The 21461-nt window shown below is 49.4% G+C and overlaps 1 protein-coding gene across 4 annotated transcripts in view; it reads left to right on the top strand.

Moving 5' to 3' along the window:
* The window catches only part of armc2 (armadillo repeat containing 2), a 253785-nt gene that overhangs the window by 136774 nt on the left and 95550 nt on the right, over window positions 1–21461 (top strand). For all 4 annotated transcript variants that reach the window (XM_038799209.1, XM_038799210.1, XM_038799207.1 and 1 more), the window contains 3 exons: window positions 1681–1856; window positions 5088–5190; window positions 17127–17350. In XM_038799209.1, coding sequence (XP_038655137.1) covers window positions 1681–1856; window positions 5088–5190; window positions 17127–17350 — 503 coding nt within the window. The remainder of the gene's footprint in view (window positions 1–1680; window positions 1857–5087; window positions 5191–17126; window positions 17351–21461) is intronic.

The following is a 21461-nucleotide window of genomic DNA, read 5'->3' as shown; positions in this document are numbered from 1 at the left end:
CGTTGGCGAGGCCAGCATTTATTGCTACTATCCCTAATTGAACTGCTGCAGTCATGTGGTGGGTAATGCACCCACCAGAGACCTTAAATTGCCAAGAGATCAAGGCCACAGATGAATGGGGACGAGATGGGAATCAAGGGGCAGGATCACTATGGTGAGTGGGCGAAGGGGGTTCAGAGGAAAGGTCAGGAGATTAGAAGTTAGAGGGCATTTGAACATGGCAACCCCCCCCCCCCCCCCCCCCCCCCCTCTCCTCCCAGGGACCCTGCAAGCAAGCATGACAGGGTTTGCTTTTTGACCTTCCTGCGTGTTGACTCATCTGCCGACCGCTGGTTAAATACCAGTAGCAGTAGGATGAGGCCCTTAAGTGGATATTAATTTCCCACGTAAGGGTTTCAATTAGTGTCTGAGTAGGAAGGCTGTCCGTGAGCCTTCCTGTCTCTTCTCTATTAAGTCTGGGGTCCCCATCCTGCCAGGGGGTTGTTAAATTCTGCCCAACATTGCTGATACCACCAGCCTTTCAGCCTCGTAAACTGTGACAATAAAATTCATTTTGCACCTGTCAAATAGTTTAGCGCCCTCACCAGTCAACTAATGCACAAGGAGGTTTATTTTCATTATTTTATTATCTCATTACTTTAGCTGTCGGACATTAAGCAGAGCAATAAACTTGAATGTTTAGATTCACTAACAAATTTTGAAACAATTGTTCATATATTCATGCTATTAGAACCAAATCTTTTGAATCTTGAAAGCAGAAAAAATTCTAAACTAACATTTAGGTTTTAAAACCTGTCATCTGTTTGGTCTTTCCTTGTCCTTTGTATAATGCTGTTCACACCCGGAGCATAATTTGACCACTCCTGAGGCTCTCCATCACAAAGGCTACTGACTTCCACCTTCATAACATCATCCATCTCATCCCGTCTGTCTGTGAAATCCCCATTCATGTTTTTGTTACCTCAAAAGTCAATTTCTCCAATGCTCCACACACCAGCCTTTCAATCTATAAGGTCAGCTCATAAAGGTCTCTTGACGCTATTATCCTAATTCACACCAAACTGCATTGGCTCTCAGCGTCCTACTGTATCAAATTTAATATTTTGAAATTCCAAATCTTGAAATCCCTACATGGCATTGCTCCTCCTACGAACTTCCCTCTCCTTCCAAACACTCACTTTCTCTGGCTCAGGCCCAGGACTCTTGTGTAACCTCCCAAACCTTGCCCCATCATTGGCTGCCTAGGATCTATACTTCAGAATCACTTTAATTAACTCTTCCTCTCCAACTCCCCCTCTTCCTTTAAGACCTCTGTTAAATCCCACCTTGTTGGCCAACCATTTTTCTCATGCCTTGTTTTTAAATGGCATATTTTTGAAAAAGATACCTAATTAAAGTCACTTTCTTTGGGTGGATTCAAGGAGTAAATGGGGAAAGGAAAATAGTATTTTCAGCTTATCCTCTAGTGTTCTGCTAGTTTAACTTTGTCCCTTTTGTCTCTTAAAGTTCTTGCTCTTAGATCATGGTATAGCTTGCTTTATTACAAAAATAAAGATTGGCTCTAGAAATTAAGCAATTGCAGAAATTGACTCCAAAAGTAAAGAGAATTAAATCAGGAACCAATTAGTCCTAATTGCAGAACATGAATATAAAATAAAGTTGTTATTTTATTCTGATTAGGCAATGATGCAGAACATCTCTGTAAAAAATGTTCCAGTCTCCATCGTACATTGCTGGAAGGGAACATGCTGGGAAAAATGTGTAAAAGAAGAGCTGTTCTTCTGAAAACACTATATAAACTGGTGGATGTTGGCTCAGATCAGCTCTCCATTCAGCTGGCTAAACTGATACTGGCGGTAAGTTTGATCCTTCATAGAGTTCTAGAGCCCTATTTCCAATCGTGGGCTTTTAGGTTTTAGCAGTTGAAGGGTGTCCATTTCTAACTGAAATTAATAAACCCAGAATTTGTGGTCAGCTGCACAAACCATTCGTAAGTCTTGCCCACAGACTTTCTATCCTCAGTAGGAGATCTGGAAAGTGTGAGCAAAACAAGCAATTGCTCAAGTCCTTAACTGATCAGAGAGAAGAAATTTTAATCATAGAATGGTTACAGCAAAGAAAGAGGCCATTTGGCCCATCAGGTCCATGCCAGTTCTGTGGAAGCGCAACTCACCTTGTCCCACTCCGCCACAATATCCCCATAGCTCTTAAAATAATTGTGCAGTTCTACTTTGAAGGCTCCAATTGAATTAGCGTCTACCACACTCTCAGACAGGCTTTTCCAGATCATAGCCGATCATTTTGGGCAGCACGGTAGCATGGTGGTTAGCATCAATGCTTCACAGCTCCAGGGTCCCAGGTTCGATTCCCGGCTGGGTCACTGTCTGTGCGGAGTCTGGACGTCCTCCCCGTGTGTGCGTGGGTTTTCTCCGGGTGCTCCGGTTTCCTCCCACAGTCCAAAGATGTGCGGGTTAGGTGGATTGGCCAGGCTAAATTGCCCTTAGTGTCCTAAAAATAAGGTTAATGGGGGTTGTTGGGTTACTCGTATAGGGTGGATATGTGGGCTTGAGTAGGGTGATCATTGCTCGGCACAACATCGAGGGCCGAAGGGCCTGTTCTGTACTGTTCTAATTCTAATTCTAATAGCCATGCGCTGCTTAAAAAAGGTTTTTCCTCATATCACCCTTGTTACTTTTGCCAATCATTTTAAATCCAAGTTATCTGATTTTTGATCCTACTGCCAACAGCTTCTCCCTAACCACTCTCTCCAGGCCCCTCATGATTTTGAAAACCTCTATCAAATCTCCTCTTAATCTTCTCTTCTCCAAGGAGAACACCCCCAACTTATACCATGGCCGGAATTCTCCGACCCCCGCAGGGTCGGGGAATCGCCCGGGGCCTTCGTAAATCCCACCCCTGCCGTGGCCGGAATTCTCCGCCACCCGGGAATCGGCGGTCGGCGGGACCCCGCGGCGATTCTCCGGCCCGCGATGGGCCGAAGTCCCGCCCCTCTTAGGCCTCTCCCGCCGACATGGTTTAAACCACCTCTGGTGCCGGCAGGAGCAGGCGGCGCGAGTGGGCTTCAGGGTCCTGGGGGAGGGGCGCGGGGTGATCGGACCCTGGGGGGTGCCCCCACGGTGGCCTGGCCCGCGATTGGGGCCCACCGATCGGCAGGCGGGCCTGTGCTGTGGGGGCATGCTTTTTCTTCCGCCGCTGCCACGGTCTCCACCATGGTGGAGGCGGAAGAGACCCCCTCCACCGCGCATGCGCTGGTGGTGATGTCAGCGGCCGCTGACGCTCCGGCGCATGCGCGGACTCACGCCGACCGGCGAAGGCCTTTCGGCCAGCCCCGACGCCAGTCGGCGTGGCGCCAAAGGCCATTGGCGCCTGTCGGCGGAGCGGGAGCCACTCCGGCACGGGCCTAGCCCCTAAAGGTGCAGAGAATTCTGCACCTCTGGGGTGGCCCGACACCGGAGTGGTTGGTGCCATTCCGCTACGCCGGGAACGCCCGCCCCGCCGGATAGGGGAGAATACCACCCATAGTAGCTGAAGTTTTTCATCCATGGAACCATTCTCATGAATCTGGCAGTGTAAGTTAGAATATTTAATTCAATCCCAAGTCATGTACAGAAAATGACAAAAAGAGGGAAAGGAATATGTGATTAAGAGAGAGAGAGAGATAAAACAAGACATGCATTGGTTAATTATTTTTAATTTCCAACAATAATTAAAAGGTAAAGAATTGAGACGCAAATAAGACTTGAAAAAGTTAATTTTTAATGCCAGGGAGGTTCTTTGGCAGCAGTTAAGATTTATCATACTTAAAAATTTACTAACGCTGGATTGAATAAGCCCTAACTTTTCTGGCAAGTTTAGTGGGTATCAATTATGTAAATTTAGTAACTTCAAGCTATTCCATGCAGTTCGTACAATGCTAAATATCTCTAGCTGAAAGTAGAGTGAAGGGGCTGGATTCTCCCAAAATGGGACTATTACCCCCATGCCAGCGTAAAAACACTGGAGTATTACTCCAGAGTTTCCTGGAAAAAAGATCAGCTAATTCATTGCCCTGCAGGGGGCTAGCAGGGACCCGGAGTGACTCACGCAGCTTTAACTGCGGATACGGGCCCCGCACTTCCGGTTCGGAGTCCACACATGCGCGCGGCTGCGCCGGGCTCCATGGCGGACTCGGACCGTGGAGCCACATACAAAAATTTTACACCCCCCCCCCCCCCCCCCCCCCCCCCCAACTAGGGTGGCCATGGACTAAGTCCACAGCCGCCACGCCAGCATCCCGACTGGTAATAGGTGGTTAGTTCCACGCCGTCTGCAACTCAGCCGGTCAGGAGTGGAGGATTGTTGGGCTGGCCTCTGGCAATGGGCCCTCAGCCACGTGGCGACCTCCGCGATCACACCGATTCTCAGGTCCCGGAGAATCGCCGGGCTTGATTTCTGCGTGAAAATTGATTCTCCGCCTCCGCGCCGAACGCGATTTCGGCGCAGGGCTGTGGAGAATCCAGCCCAAGATTCTGGAGAAGCAAAGCAACTTGCATATGATTTCCATGTTTAACTGCACATGTGTGGTCACCAGAAGTCATGTCTTATTTGCAGTTTAACATCTGTGAACGCTGATAGCCAGACGATTGCTTCTAACAAAATATCCGGACTATTATCTTGAGCAGTAAACAAGTACATAGCAGATTTCTGATGAACTTTGAATCTAGCATGTTTAAAAGGAATTGTCTTTGATTCTGCACACTACTGTATAGTACTGCCCTTTGGGAGAATATATTAATAGAGTTTAGTTCTAAAATTTGACTCCAAATTCATGAAAAACTGCTGTAGAAATGTTCAAGTTAATAATCTGGGATACATTCAGAGGACGAAGTTGAAAGTCAGTGACACCAGACCACTTGGGCCATTTTCTGCATTTGTACTACTGATAACGCATGCACAAAACTATTTGGGATTGTGCGATCATTATTAGAGATTTACAATAGTTAGTTCAGGAATATTCTTCATGTATCATAACTGAATAATTTTACCTTTGTATTTAGTTACAATTTTGTCATTTCTTTCGTTTCTAGCTGAAAGTAAGCGGCAAAAATCTCCTTAATATCTGTAAATTGATGTTCAAAATTAGTAGGAGTGAGAATAATGACGTTCTATTCCAAAATGATAATATTTTGGGTGAGTTAAACTTCTGTAAAAATATTTAAATTCCGATATAGTGAAACAAATAACGAGGAAGTGTGGCATACTATTATCCACAATATAATGTACCATTAGATATTACTCGGCAATTTGTAAAATGTAGACTTGTGTTGGGTGTGACAATTTTTCCTCAAATTCATGGAACATTTGATGCAGACTGTTTATCTGTCATTTTTCAGTTCACTCTTTGAGTGACTCTCTACCATTGGTGAGTTCGACCACCTTGTCTGATGGTATTGAAACTTGCAAATGACTCAGCAACATAATTTAACATTCTCCTTTGGGACGGTGCAAAATTCTGGAAAATGAACCATTGAGCCTCATTATTGATTTTGCCCTAAAAAATCCTAAAAAGAATCCACAATTTCAAAATCCACATCCAGTAGAATTTTGCAGCTTAAACTTACTTTGAGTCATGAAAATTGTTCGATCATGATGGATATTAGAAGCAATTGTAAATTAGTATGATCAAAAAACAGAATCATTGATGTCGAAAATATTACAGAGCATTTCAAAGCCATAATTTTAAGAATTGAGATATTGTGACCGGAAGCTTAGTCAGAGAGAGGGGTTTTAAGACACAGATGAAGGTGGTGAGGTAGAGAGGGGTTTAAAGATGAATTCCTGAATCAGTGACCAAGATAGTAGTCAAAATTAACAGATGGGTGGTGTGGTTTCATTGTGTTTTTAGCAAAGTTACTGTAATTGAACATGTGCAATTCAGAGGAGGTTCCTGACCAATGTTGCCATTCTAGACTATATTGAATAGACGGATGAAGGAAATGAAATTGAAGTCAGACTTCCGGGTGCGGCTATGACTAGCTAAGTCGCACACTTGGAAGCTCCTGCGACAAAGGTGTTTTCGGGCCAACTGGAGGGCCCCAAAGGTGCAGTAAAGACGAATCCCGGTGGGGGAAGGTCCCCTGAGGAGAACTAGACCGATTTTATGGTCGGTACCCGGAGTGGAGCGGCAAGAAAAACGGCAGCATCTCCCCAAAAAAAGCGGGGGAAGAAAATCAAAATGGCGGCCGGCGGCGCACCGGAGGAATGGAAGAAATGGGCGGAGGAGCAGCAGGCCGCTCTCCTCCGTTTTTTCACGGAGCTGAAAGTGGAGCTCTTAGAGTCCATGAACGCGACGACCACCAGGTTGGTGGGAGCCCAGGCGACCCAAGAGGCGTCGATCAGAGAGCTGCAGCAGGAGATGACCGCGAGGGAGGAGGAGGCCACAGTCATCGGGGCAAAGGTGGAGGTGCACGAGGCACTCCACATGAAGTGGCAGAGCCGCTTCGAGGAGCTGGACACTCGGATGAGGAGGAAAAATTTGAGGATCCTGGGCCTGGAAGAAGGCCTGGAGGGGTCGGATCTCCCGAGATATGTGGCGGAGATGTTGAGCTCCCTGATGGGGGAAGGGGCCGGTCCGGCGCCCCTGGAACTGGAAGAGGCATACCGGGTCATGGCCAGGAGGCCTAGGGCAAACGAGCCCCCGAGGGCGGTGCTGGTGCGGTTCCAGCGGCTAAGTGATCGAGAGAAAGTCCTGAGGTGGGCAAAAAGGGAGAAAAGCAGCAAGTGGCAGAACTCGACGGTAAGGGTGTACCAGGACTGGAGTGCGGAGGTGGCAAAGCGGCGGGCCCGGTTCAACCGGACAAAGGCGGTGCTACAGGCGAAAAAGATCAAATTTGGAATGCTGCAGCCGGCGCGCTTGTGGGTCACCTACAAGGACCAACATCATTATTTCGAGTCCCCAGAGGAGGCCTGGACCTTTGTACAAGAGGAAAAGTTGGACACGAACTAAAACCTGGGAGCACCGGCGGTCGTAGCCGCCTGGGGACTCTTGATTGAGCAAGTGGCCCTTTTCTTTTTCAGGCCAGGTCGGAACTGGGTAACAGTTTCGTGGATTGTTTGGGGTGTTTTTTCTCGAACGTTTGACTTTTCTGAATATCTTGAAGGTTTCGAGTTGTTGGGTGTTTCTGTATATTTGAACTGTTGAAATCTCTATTGTGGGTCGTTGGCTTCTTATGGGGTGTTTCTTCCCGTTTCCAATTTCCCTTAGTTATTTACCCTTTTACCCTTTTCCTCTGGGTGCTTGTTTTTTGTTCTTTCTTTCTTTTCTGGTTATGGTTATCTGTGGTTATTTATACTGTTTGATGGAGGGTGATGGTTGAGCACACTGTTAGTTGATAGCTAGTTAATTATTTTGTTATTTAAGTATGTAGTTAAGTATTTATGTATTTATTTGCCATTGGGTATTTATATCGTTAAGTTGGGGAGACGGGACGGGGGGGAGTGGGCTGATTATGCGGGTCTTTCTCTGGGGTTTTAAGGGGATCTTTCACGGGCGCAGACGGGGTGAACCGGGAGGAGTCGGAATGTGGCAGGAGCAGCCGGGTCAGCGGAGACCAGCTGACTCTCGGGAGTACGATGTTGGGTACATCGCGGCTAGGAGGGGTCCTAGCCAGGGGGGGGGGGGAAAGGGGGGGGGGGGGGTAGGGGGGGACACCGGGTTGCTGCTGGAAAGACCAGGGACGAGAAGGGGAGAAGGGGAGAGCCGGGGGGGGGGGGGGGGGGGGGGGGGGGCATCGCTATGGGAAGCGGGTCAGAAAAGGAGGGATGACCCGGGGCGAGCAAGGGACAAGACATGACTAATCGACAGGGAGTAGGGACGGGTCGCTCAGCGATCCGATTGATCACGTGGAACGTAAGGGGGCTGAATGGGCCGGTTAAAAGATCAAGGGTCTTCTCGCGACTGAGGGCTGATGTAGCAATGCTGCAGGAGACTCATTTGAGGGTAGCAGATCAGGTCCGCCTGAGAGGGGGGTGGGTGGGACAGGTGTTCCACTCAGGCTTGGATATCAAGAGCCGGGGGGTGGCGATTTTGGTGGGAAGGAGGGTGTCGTTTGTGGCGGCAGAGGTGGTGGCGGATGGGGAGGGCAGGTATGTGATGGTGAGGGGTAGGTTGCAGGGAGAGAATGTGGTGCTGGTAAATGTGTATGCCCCGAACTGGGACGACGCTGGTTTTATGAGGCGCCTGTTGGGCCTCATCCCGGGACTGGAGGCAGGGGGCCTGATCATGGGAGGGGACTTTAATACGGTGTTAGACCCTGGGCTGGATAGATCGAGTTCCAGGACGAATAGGAGGCCGGCAGCGGCAGAGGTGTTAAGGGGGTTCATGGAGCAGATGGGAGGGGTAGACCCATGGAGATTTGGTAGGCCTAGGGCGAGGGAGTATTCTTTTTTCTCCCACGTCCACAGAGTGTACTCTAGGATAGATTTTTTCGTATTGAACAGGGGGCTGATACCGAGAGTGCAGGACACGGAGTACTCGGCCATTGCGATATCGGACCATGCACCACATTGGGTGGACGTGGAAATGGGGGAGGCGCGGGATCAACGCCCGTTGTGGCGCCTGGATGTAGGGCTGTTGGCGGACGAAGAGGTGTGCAGAAGGGTGAGAACGGGCATTGAGAACTATCTGGGTACGAATGACACAGGTGAGGTGCAGGTGGGGACGGTCTGGGAGGCCTTGAAAGCAGTGATTAGAGGAGAGCTGATCTCCATAAGGGCACACAGAGAGAGGAAGGAGAGGCAGGAAAGGGAGAGGCTGGTGGGGGAGCTCCTAGAAGTAGATAGGAAATATGCGGCGGCACCAGAGGAGGGGCTATTAAGGGAGCGGCGTAGCTTGCAGGCCAGGTTCGACCTACTGACCACTAGGAAGGCGGAAACGCAGTGGAGAAGGGCGCAGGGTGCGGCGTATGAGTACGGGGAAAAGGCGAGCAGGATGCTGGCACACCAGCTTCGTAAGCGAGATGCAGCCAGAGAGATTGGGGGAGTGAGAGAGAGGGGTGGGGATGTAGTGCAGAAGGGGCAAGAGGTGAATAGGGTCTTTGGGGACTTCTATAGGGAATTGTATAGGTCTGAACCGCCGAAGAGGAGAGGGGGAATGAAGAACTTTCTCGACAAATTGAGGTTCCCAAAGGTACAGGAGGAGCTGGTAGAAGGGTTGGGGGCGCCGATAGAGCTGCAGGAGCTAATTAAAGGGATAGGCCAGATGCAGGCGGGGAAGGCGCCGGGGCCGGATGGGTTCCCGGTGGAGTTTTACAGGAAATTTGTGGACTTGGTGGGTCCAGTGCTGGTGAGAGCCTTTAATGAGGCGCGCGAGGGGGGGGTTCTGCCCCCAACAATGTCGCAGGCCCTGATCTCCTTGATTTTGAAGCGGGACAAGGACCCGGTCCAGTGCCGGTCCTACAGGCCCATCTCCCTCCTAAATGTTGACGCCAAGCTGTTAGCAAAGGTCCTGGCAACCAGGATAGAGGATGGTGTGCCAGGGGTAATCCATGAAGACCAGACGGGGTTCGTGAAGGGACGCCAACTTAACACAAATGTCCGGAGATTGTTAAACGTGATCATGATGCCAGCAGTGGAGGGGGAGGCGGAGATAGTGGTAGCGCTGGACGCGGAGAAGGCATTTGACAGGGTGGAGTGGGAATACTTGTGGGAGACGTTGGAAAGGTTTGGGTTTGGGGAGGGATTTATCAAGTGGGTAAAACTGCTCTATTCAGCTCCGATGGCGAGTGTGGTAACAAACGGGAGGAGGTCAGAATATTTTGGGCTCCATCGAGGTACTAGGCAGGGATGTCCCCTATCCCCCTTACTCTTTGCATTAGCGATTGAGCCGTTGGCGATGGCACTGAGGGGTTCAGGGGGGTGGAGAGGACTGACAAGGGGAGGGGAGGAACATCGGGTCTCGCTCTATGCGGATGATTTGTTGTTGTATGTGGCAGACCCGGAGGGGGGAATGCCGGAGGTAATGGGGATACTAGCGGAGTTCGGGGACTTTTCGGGGTATAAATTAAATCTGGGGAAAAGTGAGGTCTTTGTAATACACCCGGGAGACCAGGGGGAGGGAATTGGGAGGCTCCCCTTCAAAAGAGCAGTTGAAAGTTTTAGGTACTTGGGGGTGCAGGTGGCAAAGAACTGGGGGACCTACCACAAGTTGAACTTTTCTAGACTGGTGGAACAGATGGAGGAGGAGTTTAAGAGGTGGGACATGGTGCCGCTGTCGCTGGCAGGGAGGGTGCAGTCAGTTAAAATGACGGTCCTCCCGAGGTTCTTGTTTTTGTTCCAGTGTCTGCCCATCTTCCTCCCCAGGGCCTTTTTCAAGAAGGTAACGAGTAGTATTATGGGGTATGTGTGGGCACATGGCACCCCTAGAGTTAGAAGGGTCTTTTTGGAGCGGAGTGGGGATAGTGGAGGGCTGGCGTTACCCAACCTTTCGGGATATTACTGGGCGGCAAATACATCGATGGTACGAAAGTGGATGATGGAAGGGGGGGGGGGCAGCCTGGAAGTGCATGGAGAGGGCGTCCTGCGGCAACATAAGCTTGGGGGCACTGGTAACGGCACCATGGCCGCTCCCTCCCACGAGGTATACCACGAGCCCGGTGGTGGCGGCCACCCTCGGGATCTGGGGGCAGTGGAGGCGACACAGGGGGGAAGTGGGAGGTCTGATAGGGGCGCCATTAAGAGGGAACCACAGATTTGCACCGGGAAATACAGGAGGGGGATTCCAGAGCTGGCAGAGGGCGGGTATTAGACAACTGAGGGACTTGTTTATAGAGGGGAGGTTTGCGAGCTTGGGAGAGCTGGAGGAGAAATTTGGGCTCCCCCCGGGGAACACGTTCAGGTACCTCCAAGTGAAGGCATTTGCCAGACGACAGGTAGAGGGGTTCCCCGCGCTTCCCGACAGGGGGGCGAGTGATAGGGTGCTATCAGGGGTCTGGGTCGGGGAGGGGAAGATCTCGGACATCTATAAGATTATGCAGGAGGTGGAGGAGGTACCAGTAGAGGAGCTGAAAGATAAGTGGGAGTTAGAGCTGGGGGAACAGATAGAGGACGGGACATGGGCAGACGCCCTGGAGAGGGTCAACTCGTCGTCGTCATGTGCGAGACTAAGTCTCATTCAATTTAAGGTACTGCATAGAGCCCACATGACGGGGACAAGGATGAGTCGGTTTTTCGGGGGTGAAGACAGGTGTATTAGATGTTCGGGAAGCCCTGCGAATCATGCACATATGTTTTGGGCATGTCCGGCACTGGAGGAGTTCTGGAAGGGGGTGGCAGGGACGGTGTCGAGAGTGGTGGGGTCCAGGGTCAAGCCAGGATGGGGACTTGCGATCTTCGGGGTTGGGGTGGAGCCGGGGGTACAGGAGGCGAGGGAGGCTGGAATATTAGCCTTTGCGTCCTTGGTGGCTCGGAGGAGGATCTTGATTCAGTGGAGGGACAAAAGGCCTCCAAGTGTTAACACCTGGTTAAACGACATGGCAAACTTCATCCAATTGGAAAGGATCAAATTCGCCCTGAGAGGGTCGGTGCAGGGGTTTCTCAGGCGATGGCAACCCTTCCTGGACCTCTTAGATCAGAGATAGAAACTGAGGTCGTGACAGCAGCAACCCGGGAGGGGAAGGGAGGGCGGGAGGGAGGGGGGGGGGAGGGGGGGGGGGGGGGGAGGGGGGACAACAACGAAGGAAGTACGGTAGCGGTGGTGGCACGGGCAAGGCCTGCCCGAGGACACTGCCAGAAATGATAAGTTGGTCTGACTGTCGGTTCGCCGGCGGGGGGGGGGGATGGGGGGGACGCGCGAGTAGGGGGTGGGGGGGACTTTTTGTTAAGTAGGGGGGTTTGACTTTGTTTTGATATAATTTAAATTTAAATGTAGGGGGGGTTAAAATGTTTGTATTTTGAAAAATTTCTTCAATAAAAATTATTTTAAAAAAAAAAGAAATTGAAGTCATATCAGAACATAGCGCATAAATGGGATTAGAACCATTTGTTTCTATGGAAGATCCTGGAGATTGATAGGAGGCCCCTCCGGTCTTCCAAAGTAGTACTCGCGACCATTGTGGGTCACCCAGAGGCTGGCCGGGTACAACATTCCGAACTTCACCCTCTTCTTAAAGAGGGCAGCCTTGACTCGGTTGAATCGAGCGCTCCTCTTGGTCAGTTCCACACCCATGTCCTGATATACCCAAGCCCATTACCTTCCCAGGTACATCTCCTCGTCTACCTGGCCCACCTCAAGTTCCTTTCTTTATCAAGGAATCTTTGTAACCTCACCACCATCGCCCTGAGTGACTTCCTCATCAGCGTCCTATGCACTCATAGAACATAGAACATTACAGCGCAGTACGGGCCCTTCGGCCCTCGATGTTGCACCAACCCGTGAAACCATCTGAAGCCTATCTGACCTACGCTATTCCATTTTCATCCATATGTCTATCCAGTGACCACTTAAATGCCCTTAAATTTGGCGAGACTACTACTGTTGCAGGCAGGGCGTTCCACACCCCTACTACTCTCTGAGTAAAGAAACTGCCTCTGACATCTGTCCTATATCTACCACCCCTCAATTTAAAGCTATATCCCCTCGTGTTGGTCATCACCATCCGAGGAAAAAGACTCTCACTGTCCACCCTATCTAACCCACTCGATCCACCTCCAGGGCCCTGTCGTAGGCCCCCACCGCCAACAGCTTCTCCAGCATTTTGGCTACATAAGAACCAGCGTCCGCTCCCTCAATGCCCTCTGGCAACATCACAATCCTCAAATTTTGTTTCCGAGAGCGCTTCTCCAGATCCTCCACTTTTTCCTTTTTTAATATATTTTTTAAAATAATCTTTATTGTCACAAGTTAGGCTTACATTTACACTGCAATGACATTACTGTCAAAAGCCCTTAGTCGCCATTTTCAGGCGCCTGTTCAGGTACTCATAGAGAGAATTCAGAATGTCCAATTCACCTAACAGCACGTCTTCGGGAATTGTGGGAGGAAACCGGAGCACCCAGAGGAAACCCGTGCAGACTCTGTGCAGTGACCCAGGGCGGGAATCGAACCTGGGACCTTGGTGCTGTGAAGCAACAGTGCTAACCACTGTGCTACCGTGCCGCCTATGAGCTGCTTCTAGGTATCCCTCAACATTCCACTTTCGACTGCCAACAAAGTAAGCTGCTCCTCATTCTCCCCCACTGCCACCTCCACCTTCTGGATCACCCGGCTTTGGGTCTCCAACCTCAGCTCTACACGGTCAATCCCGACTTTCAGCGGGTCTACGTCTTCGCCAGATCCTCCAGACCTTCCCTTCTCTGCTAGGTGAACGTTTAATTCAAAAAGTCCACCAGCTGCTCCATCGACCATTGGGCTGGTAGGGCCGACCCCTTGTTCTCCGCCATCTTTCCCCGTGTCACAGGAAGAGTTGCTCTAGCAGCTCCTTTCTTCTAAAACCACTTCTGGTCCACAAATCCATTCACCGGTGGAGTATAGTCTCTACCACCTTTTTCCTTTACAACATTCGCCTGTTAATCAGGGGAAACGACCAACATAACTGCCTCAAGCGGGGGCTGCCAAATGTGCGACCACTCACATCATGGCTGCCACCGGAAGTCCTCATAGTTGGAGATTAACCAACCCCACACACAAACATTATGTCCAGCATGAATCTAACAATAGGTTCCTTCCAGGCACAGAAACATTTTTTTTTTTTTTTAAATAATTTTTATTGAATTTTTCAAAATACAAACATTTTAACCCCCCCTACATTCACATTTAAATTATAACAAAACAAAGTCAAACCCCTCTACTTAACAAGAAAAAGAAAAAAAAAAGCCCCCCCCCCCCCCCCCCCCCCCGCCGCCGCCGGCGAACCGACAGTCAGACCAACTTATCATTTCTAGCAGCGTCCTCGGGCAGGCCTTGCCCGTGCCACCACCGCTACCGTACTTCCTTCGTCTTTGTCCCCCCTCCCCCCCCCCCCTCCTCCCCCCGCCCTCCCCTCCCCTCCCGGGTTGCTGCTGTCACGGCCTCAGTTTCTATCTCTGATCCAAGAGGTCTAGGAAGGGTTGCCATCGCCTGGAAAACCCCTGCACCGACCCTCTCAGGGCGAATTTGATCCTTTCCAATTGGATGAAGTTTGCCATGTCGTTTAACCAGGTGTTAACACTCGGAGGCCTTTCGTCCCTCCACTGAATCAAGATCCTCCTCCGAGCCACCAAGGACGCAAAGGCTAATATTCCAGCCTCCCTCGCCTCCTGTACCCCCGGTTCCACCCCAACCCCGAAGATCGCAAGTCCCCATCCTGGCTTGACCCTGGACCCCACCACTCTCGACACCGTCCCTGCCACCCCCTTCCAGAACTCCTCCAGTGCCGGACATGCCCAAAACATATGTGCATGATTCGCAGGGCTTCCCGAACATCTAATACACCTGTCTTCACCCCCGAAAAACCGACTCATCCTTGTCCCCGTCATGTGGGCTCTATGCAGTACCTTAGATTGAATGAGACTTAGTCTCGCACATGACGACGACGAGTTGACCCTCTCCAGGGCGTCTGCCCATGTCCCGTCCTCTATCTGTTCCCCCAGCTCTAACTCCCACTTATCTTTCAGCTCCTCTACTGGTACCTCCTCCACCTCCTGCATAATCTTATAGATGTCCGAGATCTTCCCCTCCCCGACCCAGACCCCTGATAGCACCCTATCACTCACCCCCCTATCGGGGAGCGCGGGGAACCCCTCTACCTGTCGTCTGGCAAATGCCTTCACTTGGAGGTACCTGAACGTGTTCCCCGGGGGGAGCCCAAATTTCTCCTCCAGCTCTCCCAGGCTCGCAAACCTCCCCTCTATAAACAAGTCCCTCAGTTGTCTAATCCAGGCACAGAAACATGAAACTAAACCCACATACCACATAAAAGTACACCTTATTTCTAATGCTTACCATACAAATATAAATCCCTTAAAACTAGCTTTGCTTTCCAACAGTAAGGTTTTGGAATTCATAATCAGGGGAAAAAATCAACAGAAAGCTGAGAAGTTTGAGTTGATTGAGGAGAGCGAGCACAGATTTAAAAAATAGATCAAGCTTGACGAATCTAATTGAATTTTTTGATGAAGTAACAAAGAACATTGATGAATGGATTGCAGTGATTTTTAAGAAAGTGACAAGATACCACAGAAAAGGCTGGTTAACAAAATTAAGGCTAATGGAATAAGATGGTTAGAATCAAAGTGGACAAAAAAGAATGGACTGAAAGCAGTGAACTGTGATAGATGGTTGTTTTTCAGACTGGAGGGTTCTAGACAGTGGTGTTCCCGTGGATCAAAGCTAGGATTGTTGCTTTTGTAATGCTACTTGGATCTTGGAATGCGGAGTTAAATTTCAAAATTTGCCAATGATACCAAACTTCGATGAGTGGCAAACAGTGAGGATGATATGAGTTGCTTGCAGCAGGATATAGATTGGCTCGCAGAATGGGCCGACAAGTGGCAGATGGAACTTAATACAAGGAAGTGTGAGGTGATGCATTTTGGCAGAAGGGATAGGAAGAGGCAATATAGATTTAATTACACAGTTCTGAAGAGTGTATAGGATCAGAATGACCTGGGGCTGCATGTGCATCAATCTTTGAAGGTAGCAGGACGTATTGAGAGCGTGTTTAGCAAAGAATATGAGATCTTGGGCTTCATTAAAAAGTAGCACTGAGTACAAAAGCAGTGAATTAAGCTGAGCTATTATAAAGCTTTGGGTAGGCCTGAAGTAGAGTATTGGCATCTCACCACACGTTAGTAAAGATGTGAAGGTCCTTGAGAAGGTAGTGGAGATTAATCAGAATAGTTCTCAGGTTGAGTGTTTTAGTTACAAGGTTAGCTTGGAAATGCTGGGTTTGTTCTCTTGGGGCAAAGATGATTGAAGGGAGATTTGATAAGAGATAGATATCAGGCTTAGTTGAGGTAAATAAGGAAAACACTTCCCATTATGTGATGGTACAAGGACATGGGGATACAGATTTAAGATGTAGGCAAGAAATTCAGAGGGAATATGAGGAAGAAGTTTTTTACTCAGCGAGTCATAATGACTTGGAACTTGCTGCCCATGTGAGTGTTGGGAGTGGAAACAACCAATGGCATCAAAAGGAAATTGGATGGGCACTTGAAGGAAATAAACTTGTAGGGCTGAGGGGAATGAGGGGTGAGTGGGACTGATTGCATTGCTCCTGCGGGGTGCCGAGATGGACTCTATGGGCTAAATGGCCTCCTTCTGTGCCATTAATGACTCATTGGCTATTTGTGTTATAGAAATCACTCGCATTCAAGAGCAGAATGGGTGAAGAGGCATATTAAAACAACAAAGTGTGGAAAATTAAGAGTGCTGCAACATGGGTTTGCTCCCAGATTCCCACACATGGCTGAGTCCTCAGTCTTTGCTTGGTTGCATTTGGGACTTTTATATCGGTGTAACAGTTGCTTCCTTTTAGCATCCCATGGTGCTTGGTGTCAGATATTGAAAGTAAATTATCTTAAGCTTTTTCCTATTTTTATCATGCAGGTTGTAAGGTATGTAGCCAAAAATGTAATGAATATTAATCATACAAAAAGCCTCTTTTAGACATTGTTCAATGTGGCAGAGATAGATTTGTGTTGAAATACAATCCGAGAGATCTGAGACCCATTATGCTTTGCCTAGGATACATCCTCCAAAGACTGAAGTCTTTACAAATATTAATTCGTTCGTAAGGTTCCAAAAGTTCCGAAACTATGAAATTGTTACTAAGTTATTATAAGATGTACCTATACATTAAATGATTAATTGTAAAGCAATTTACAAAGTAATATTGGAATGATTCTGTGTTCACTTTCTTTCAAATATATGTTTTAAAAGGTTCAAAATTAATTATTCTCAGGATTTTCGAATATTTATTACACAATTTGCATGATTCTTGGCCAAATAGTATAATGAATATTAAATAAAAAGTATGAAATTCAGATTTTGTGTTTCTTTTTTGTGACAATTCTGAACAGGAAACAGAAGTAAGATATCAGTTAAATAACCGTTTAATCATTTGAATTAATTAGTTTATTCTCTGCAGATTGCTTGGTGGAGGTCCTCAGTTTTGCAGATCCACTTGGTAACATCGATGCTTTTTTATACTGTATGGGAACCATTAAGTTTCTTTCTGGAAACATGATCCTACTCAAGGACCTGCTCAACAAAGGTTTAGTTGAAACTTTAGTACAGTTAATGAAAGAGATTAATGATGCCAACAGAGCAAGTGATACATATCTTTGCAGCTCAGGACACTTGTTGGTCCAGGTTAGTAACATTGTGTTAAATTAATTTGTTATACATTCATGCTGTTATTTTTCGACCACAGTCAGTGGTGTTTAATAGTTAAAAAATAGAAAGATGGGAAAGTATCTCTCAGTTTTTACCACATGATGCAGTCTAAAAAGTTGATGAATATATCACTCAACTACCAAATCATCAAAGTATTTTTGTAACATCTATGAATCATCCTAACTTCAAATATTTTCCATGATTTTTTCCCTTATTTAAACAGTAATGCATCCATAATAGATTTATTAACCCTAACCCTAACCCTAATAGATTTATTTTCATTACTAGATGTATTTATTTATTTGTTCGCAATTGTACCTTTGGCAATGTGCATTCTTGCTTTTCTTTACTTGTCAAACCTAATAATGTACAATACAAAAATGTTTGCATATTAGTTTATTTATGGATATTTGACTGGAAATGATCAGCAGCATGTAAGTTGGAATAGATCCTACATAAACATGAGTTCATTCTAAGCCCTGCTGCTTGTATCCTCACTCACATGTTGTTCATCCATCATCCTTTATAGAGTCATTATCATATAATCATACAATTTACAGTGCAGAAGGCCATTTGGCCCATCAAGTTTGGACCGGCCTTTGGAAAGAGCACCCTACTTAAGCCCACGCCTCCACCCTATTCCCGCAACCCAGTAATCAGACCTAGCCTTTTGGGCACTGGGGGACAGTTTAGCACAGGAGAAAACCGAGGCACCCGGAGGAAACCCACGCAAACACGGGGAGAAAGTGCAAACTCCACACAGTCACCCGAAGCCAGAGTTGAACCAGGGACCCTGGATCTGTGAGGTAGCAGTGATCACCACTGTGCCTGGCAGAGAAGGAGGCTTTTCAGCCCATTTTTCTTTAGAGCATTTCAGTCAGTCCAATTTTCTCACCTTATCCGGTAGCCCTGCAAGTTCATTTCCCTCAAATGACTATCCAATTTACTTTTGAAATCATGGATTGACTCTGTTTCCACCACCTTCGTAGCCAACTAAAGTACATTAGTATCGGGTCCAGCAATGTCTTTGTTTGAAATAAGCTGAAAATACACAGCAGCGAATATATATGTTGAGAACTAATTTAACCAAGGAACCCAGGTGACGTTCTAAACAACAAGAATAGCATTAGAAAAATTAGAAGTTAATTATGTTAATTTATTTTGGGACTTCCGGTAGCGGCGATGATGTAGGAAGCCGCACATTTGGGAGCTCCCGTTTCAAACGGACTTTTCGGCTCTTTTTAGAGCCCAAAACAGAAATTTTTCGACGTCTCCCGGTGGGAGAAGGTGTGCTGATCGACTTTCCCCGCAGTCCATGACTCGAACTCGGAGTGGAAAGGGGAAAAAAACGGCAGCAGCTCCCCAGAAAAAACGGGGGAAGGAATCCAAGATGGCGGCCGGCGGAGCTCCAGAGGAGTGGAATCAGTGTGCCCAGGAGCAACAAGCTGCTCTCCTGCGCTGTTTTGCAGACTTCAAGGCTGAGGTACTGAGCTCTCTGCAGGAAACGAACAAAAGGCTCTCGGAGATTCCGACGACCCAGGGTGCTGTCATCAAGGAGCTGCAGACGCAGGCCACTGAACGAGAGGAAGAGGCCGGGATCCTCGTGAGTAAGGTGGAGGGACACGAGGCGCTCCACAAGAAGTGGCAGGACCACTTCGAGGAGCTTGATCACCGCATGAGGCGGAACAATCTGCGGATCTTGGGCCTTGCGGAGGGGCTGGAGGGGTCGGACCTGACAACCTACGTGGCTGCGATGCTGAACTCGCTAGTGGGGGCCGGGTCTTTCCATCTGCCCTTGGAGCTGGAGGGAGCACACAGAGTACTGGCCAGTGCTGGTGAGGTTCCACCGGTTCAGTGATCGGGAGTGTATGCTGCGCTGGGCCAAGAGGGTGAAGAGCAGCAACTGGGAGAATGGGGTAGTACGGATCTACCAGGATTGGAGTGCGGAGGTGGCTAAGCGGCGGTCCGGGTTTAATCGGACGAAAGAGGTGCTTTACAAGAAGAAGATAAAGTTCGGAATGTTGCAGCCTGCGCGCCTGTGGGTAACTTATTCGGACCGGCATTATTTCGATTCCCCGGAGGAGGTGTGGGCCATCGTGCGGACGGAGAAACTGGACTTGAACTAGGGGTTGGGGGTTGCGGGGTCGGTTGTAATACTTTATTGCTGGATTCTGCTGTTGCTGTGTTCTCCTTTTCTGTACTTTTACAATTTTGATATAGTTATTTATGGGGGTGTTGTTCTGTTATGTTTTTTGCTGTGGGGTATTGTTTGAGTTGTGTATCTTGCGGGGAGGGTTGGGGGGGTTTGTTGTATTCTATGTCGGGTTGGGAGTATGGAGTGGGGCTGGTATTTGGGAGCTGCGTCAGAAGGGTGTGGTGGGGCAGTGCAAAAGCGTGTGCTTTCCTCCGGTTTCCCACGCCGCGGGGCTGAGGGGAGGAGACGATGACTGGGGGAGGCGGGGCCTCAACTGGTTCTTCCTCGCGCTGGAGCGGTGCCTGGAGGAGGGATAGGATGGGGGATGATCCCACTTTGGGAGGGGTCGGGTTATTGGCGGGAGTTTCCGGGGTCAGCAGAAGTTAGCTGACCCACGGAAGTACAATGGAGGACAGTTCGCGGCTAGGAGGGTTCCTAGCCTGGGGGGGAGGGAGGGGGGGAAAGGGTTGCTGCTGGCAGGGTCAGGAAGGAGATGGTGGGGGCCGGGGGGACAGAGGTGAGGTGTTGTCGCCGTGGGGACTGGGTCGGGCAGGGGGTGCTGGCCTGGGGCGGGCAGTCGACGGGCTATGGCTAGTCGACGGGGGAGGGGGGTGGGACGCCCTCTGATCCGGTTGGTCACCTGGAATGCAAGAGGATTGAATGGCCGATGAAGCGGTCGAGGGTACTTGCTCATCTGAGGGGGCTAAAGGCAGATGTGGCAATGCTTCAGGAGACCCATCTGAAGGTGGCGGACCAGGTCCGTCTGAGGAAGGGATGGGTGGGGCAGGTTTTCCACTCTGGGTTGGATGTGAAGAACCGGGGAGTGGCGATTCTGGTGGGGAAAAATGTGTCGTTTGAGGCATCGGAGGTGGTGGCGGATAAGGGGGGTAGGTATGTTATGGTTAGGGGCAGGCTACAAGGAGAGAAGGTGGTACTTGCTAGTGTGTATGCCCCAAATTGGGATGACGCGGGCTTCATGAGGCGTATGTTGGGACGGGTCCCAGATCTGGAGGCGGGAGGTCTGATCATGGGGGGGTGGGTTTCAATACGGTGTTGGATCCTTCACTGGATCGGTCCAGCTCTGGGACGGGTAGGAGGCCGGTGGCGGCCAAGGTACTGAGAGGGTTTATGGACCAGATGGGTGGGGTGGATCCATGGAGGTTTGTGAGGCCGAGGGCACGGGAGTACTCTTTCTTCTCCCACGTACATAGGGTCTACTCTCGGATAGACTTCTTCGTGGTGAGTAGGGGACTGATTCCGAGAGTGGAGGAGGCCGAGTATTCGGCCATTGCAATCTCCGACCACGCTCCGCACTGGATGGAGTTGGAGATGGGGGAGGTGCGGGACCAGCGCCCGTTGTGGCGGTTGGATGTGGGGTTGTTGGCGGAGGAGGAGGTGTGTAGGAGGGTCCGGGCAAGTATTGAGGGGTACCTCGAGGTGAATGATACGGGGGAGGTTCAGGTGGGGGTGGTCTGGGAAGCCCTGAAGGCAGTGATTCGTGGGGAGCTGATATCCATCTGGGCACACAGGGAGAGGAGCGAGAGGAGTGAGAGGGATAGACTGGTGGGAATGATGGTGGAGGTAGACAGGAGGTACGCAAAGGCACCAGAGGAGGGACTGTTGGGGGAGAGACGCAGCCTGCAGGCAAAATTTGATTTGCTGACCACTAGAAAGGCAGAGGCACAGTGGAGGAAGGCACAAGGGGCAGTGTACGAACATGGTGAAAAGGCGAGTAGGATGCTGGCTCATCAGCTCCGCAAGCGGGATGCGGCTAAGGAAATCGCTGGAGTGAGAGACAAGAGTGGGAATGTTATGCGGAAGGGGGTAGAGGTGAATGAGATCTTCAAGGACTTTTACGGGGAACTGTACCGGTCGGAGCCAACGGGGGAGAGG

This window comes from Scyliorhinus canicula, chromosome 6, assembly GCF_902713615.1.
Source record: "Scyliorhinus canicula chromosome 6, sScyCan1.1, whole genome shotgun sequence".
Lineage (NCBI taxonomy): Eukaryota > Metazoa > Chordata > Chondrichthyes > Carcharhiniformes > Scyliorhinidae > Scyliorhinus > Scyliorhinus canicula.
This window is presented reverse-complemented; position numbering and strand designations above follow the sequence as displayed.